At 44.2% G+C, this 3,986-nt stretch overlaps 1 protein-coding gene across 1 annotated transcript in view; it reads right to left on the bottom strand.

The window, feature by feature from the left end:
• LOC308593597 (uncharacterized protein) overlaps positions 1-2,501 on the bottom strand; it is a gene marked incomplete at its 5' end in the record, with an annotated part of 127,075 nt that extends 124,574 nt beyond the window's left edge. The window contains one exon of the mRNA XM_081206054.1: positions 2,420-2,501. Within this exon, the coding sequence (XP_081062180.1) occupies positions 2,420-2,501 (82 nt within the window). The remainder of the gene's footprint in view (positions 1-2,419) is intronic.
• Between the last annotated feature and the right edge of the window lie 1,485 nt (positions 2,502-3,986).

The raw sequence follows: 3,986 nt of genomic DNA, 5'->3' as shown, positions 1-3,986 counted from the left end.
AAAATTCTTGTTCTCATAGTGACCAACCATGGGGAAACTCTCAAGGAGGACCTACAGTCTGCTAGTGCTACAAGGACACTCAGATGACGCCACTGATCGAAGGTGTCAAGTTTGGGCAAACAAATGAATCAGTGAACATTTCTCAAGGAGCCTATTTTTTAAGAGTGCCATTTTATCAAAAACATCAGAACAATCATTTAAAAAATAATCATGGGTAGCTTCAGAACATTCAAGAAAGATCCACCATTTGATCTGACAGTGGTCAGAGAAGTGTATCCGTTCTGATCCATCTTAAGTTTGTATTCTGTGTCCTCTAAACTGATAAATCATTCCGTGGCTGGAGAAGGTAGACAGGATGGGTAACACACACCACGCTGATGATGACAAGGACGTGTCACAGACTGTCTCTCCCACTCCTCTCTGCCCTTTTGTACTGAAAGATTCTTATGACCTTTGGTGGCATTTTCAAGGAGCCATTTTCTCTGGACGTTCCCCGGTTCTATTGATCTCCGCAAAGGATTAATCTTAGACAAACAGGCCATATAATTTATGTAAACTGTCCAGGTAATTAAATCCCCCTTCCACCAAAGGTCAGGAGCAGAATATTTAAGATTTCATTTTAGCCAAAGAGAGGGAGGACCAACGTGAGAAACTTTGGGCTGTCGTATCAATTAAAATGGTGTGGAGTTTGTCCTGCAGTAGATTAGAAAGTTGTAGGCACGTCTTGAGTAGATTGCTCAGGGTGGGGTGGTCAAGGTCACCATTCAAGATGGCCATCACCTGGGCAGATGAGATGCCAGAGGAGTTGTGGAAGTTTTGTTGTTAAATTAGCTGGTCACTGGTAGATTGAATAAACCACTTTTCCATTTAAAAACCAGCTCCCCTATTCTACCAAGTGATTGGCTGCAGTTACAACTTGCAAAACATTTTTTATCCAGAGATGTGCTTCTCCTCTGCTCTGCTATGACGGACTATAATTGCAGCCCAAAGCTCCAAAGGCAAATTTGCATGGAGCTCTGCCAGAGATTGGCTGCATTGTATTGTAAATGTAGCCCATCTTCGCAAGTCACCAGGGGCCCTGGGCTAGATATATGTGTGAAACTTGCAGAAGGAATTAGATCTGCAAACCCTTTTTCTTGGCCTCAAAGAGCAGATATCCGTGGAAAATCCATTTGCCAGCTAAAATTCAGGCGACTCGATTTGCAATGCAGTCCTCGGCTTCCTGGCTGAAGTGCTTCCAATGCAGTTTTGCTCGCAGTCATGCTGCGTAATGGGTTTTGTAGTCTTAAGATTTTATGTTAAACATACAGTCTACACAGAATTACGATATTTTTCGCTCTATCAGATGCACCGGACCATAAGACGCACCTAGTTTTTAGGGGAGGAAAACGAGAAATAAGAAAGCAAAGCAAAGCATCCTGAGCGAAGAGGGAGCGCTCCTCCCTCTTCGCTCAGGAGGCTTTGCGGGGCTATCCTTGAAGCCAGGAGAGCAAGCTGGATTGGTCCTTCCTGCCCTCCTGGCTTCAGTGAAAGCAAGCCTCCTGACTCCCCCCCCCCCACCTCCCGCAAGAGCCGTGCACTCTTTAATGGGAGCGCGGCTCTTGGGGGCTTTTGTGGGAGGTGGGGGAAGGGACAGAGCCACGTGCTCTGTCCCTTCCCCCACCTCCCACAAAAGCCAGGGATAGCTGTGCGAAGCCTCCGCAGGGCAGGAGGATGAAGGCTCCCCGCTGCCCTGTGGAGGCTTCACACTGCTAAGGCAGAAGCTAGAACAACAAGAGGGAGTGCTGCTCAGCACTTCCTCTCGCTGTTCTGGCTTCTGCCTTAGCCTCGTAGCCTGCATTTGCTCCATAAGAGCGAAAAATACAGTACATGATTTATGAAGCACACTACATTACAAGCAGCAGCATCCGGAATGAGTGCTTTGTATAAAGTGACACGATTCCAACAGGGAGAGGATCAAGCACATGCCAGAAGTGTGGTCAGCAACAGGGGACCTGTGGCCTGAGGACCGTGTGTGACCATCAGCTTAGTTTCATGCTGTTGAGTCCCATGGGGCAAGGGAGATCAGGAATTGCAGGACCATGGATAGCTCTAAGCGAGCAGAGTGCTCCGTCAGGAGTAGACAGCAAACTGAGATTTTATAAGCCTCTTCCTGCCCCTCCTCGGGCTCCACCCCTATATGTTGTACCTATATTCTTAAAGGGCCAAGACTCCTGAAGATGGACACTATCTTTGCGTTCTATGGCCTCCTGTCTGGGGCACTCCTTGTGCCAGTGGACCAGCAAAGTACTATGGGAAGCACCGGGTTCCTCTGACTCAGGAGGAGACACCTGTGGAGGCCTGGCTCCGGTTGTACACACACTGGATCTATGGGAGATTGTTCTGCAGGAATTCTGTCAACCGCAGACCCAGCGATCACCCGGAATCTGGACCAGCTCCTTAGCTGATGCCTCTGCAGCCTCTGACTTTGTGTCTGCATTGCTGCTGGATTCAGGGGTCATGCTACGTGCACCCCCAGGTCTAGTTTTAAATTCACAGGCTCCACATGCCCTTGCACTGGCTTCAGCTCCCCAAACCATTGTCTCTGGCCCCACCCAGTTTTCTCTTTTGCCCTCCCCACATCTAGCCTGCAACCCACACCATTCCCCAGAAGATTAGGCCCTGGGAATGTGGTTCCCCCACCCCTGACTTAAGAGGGTCGTTACAGCTTCAAACACCTTTTGCAGCAGAACTTGGAACCACCCATTGAAACAGATCGGCCACAGATTCAGCACAGAAAGAGGAACGTATCTTTTTTCATGCAATACTTAATTCATTCTGGGAATACTGTGCTACAAGGGGTAGCCATGGCTTCTGACTCAAGATATCTTGAGTTGATGGGGATCAAACAAGTTCATGGGGAAATAGACTGATCAGTGGCTACTAACAATAATATTGAAATGGAAACTCCAAGTTCTTTATATATATATATATATATATATATATATATATATATATATATATATATATATATATATATATTATTTTTTTACATATTAATTAACATTCATACAACAGAACTTCTCATCTTATACAATATTTTTTGGACTTCCGTCAACACCTCTGATGATTTTCCGTACTTATCACTTATTATGCATTTCTTAATTTCATGTTACCTTTAAATATCTTTAATAATTCTCTTCATTGTCCTTTTTTGCAATATTTCTAATAATTCACCTTACAAAACTTCTTGCAAACCTACTAGCGTAATCTGTTCATCACAATTACTTTTCAAATAGTCAATAAATTTACTCTAGTCTTCTGAGAATCTCTGGTCCTGAAGGTTTTGAATCCTTCCTGTTAGTTTATCTAATTCTGCATAGTCCACCAGTTTCATCCTCAATTTTTCTTTCGTTGGTAATTCTTCTTGCTTCCAATTTTGTGCCACTAGTATTCTTGCTGCAGTCATTGCATATAAAAACAACTTACAATCCTTTCTATTTATATCATCTCCTACAGTGCCAAGTAAAAATGCTTCTGGCTTCTTAATAAATGTATATTTCAACATTTTTTTCATCTCATTGTAAATCATTTCCCATAAGTTTTTCACTTTTTTACATCCCCACCACATGTGATAAAATGTCCCTTCTTTTTCTTTACATTTCCAACATTTATTACTAACTTTATACATTTTGGCTAGTTTCACAAGCGTAATATATCATTTATACATCATTTTCATCACATTTTCTTTTAAGGCATTGCATGCAGTAAGGAAACTCCAAGTTCAGAGGCAGTGGCTGGAGGGGCACTAAAGGGAAGGACCATAGCATTTATGGCCTTCTTGTGAGCTTCCTGAAGTTGGTTTCTTTGGGAACCATGGAATCATAGAATTGTAGCGTTGGAAGGGACCCAAGGGTCATCGAGTCCAACCCCCCTGCAATGCTGGAATCGCAACCAAAGCATCCATGACAGATGGCCACCCAACCTCCGCTTAAATAGCTCCAAGG

This window comes from Podarcis bocagei (assembly GCF_964188305.1).
Source record: "Podarcis bocagei genome assembly, chromosome: 8".
In the NCBI taxonomy this organism is placed as follows: Eukaryota; Metazoa; Chordata; class Lepidosauria; order Squamata; family Lacertidae; genus Podarcis; species Podarcis bocagei.
This window is presented reverse-complemented; position numbering and strand designations above follow the sequence as displayed.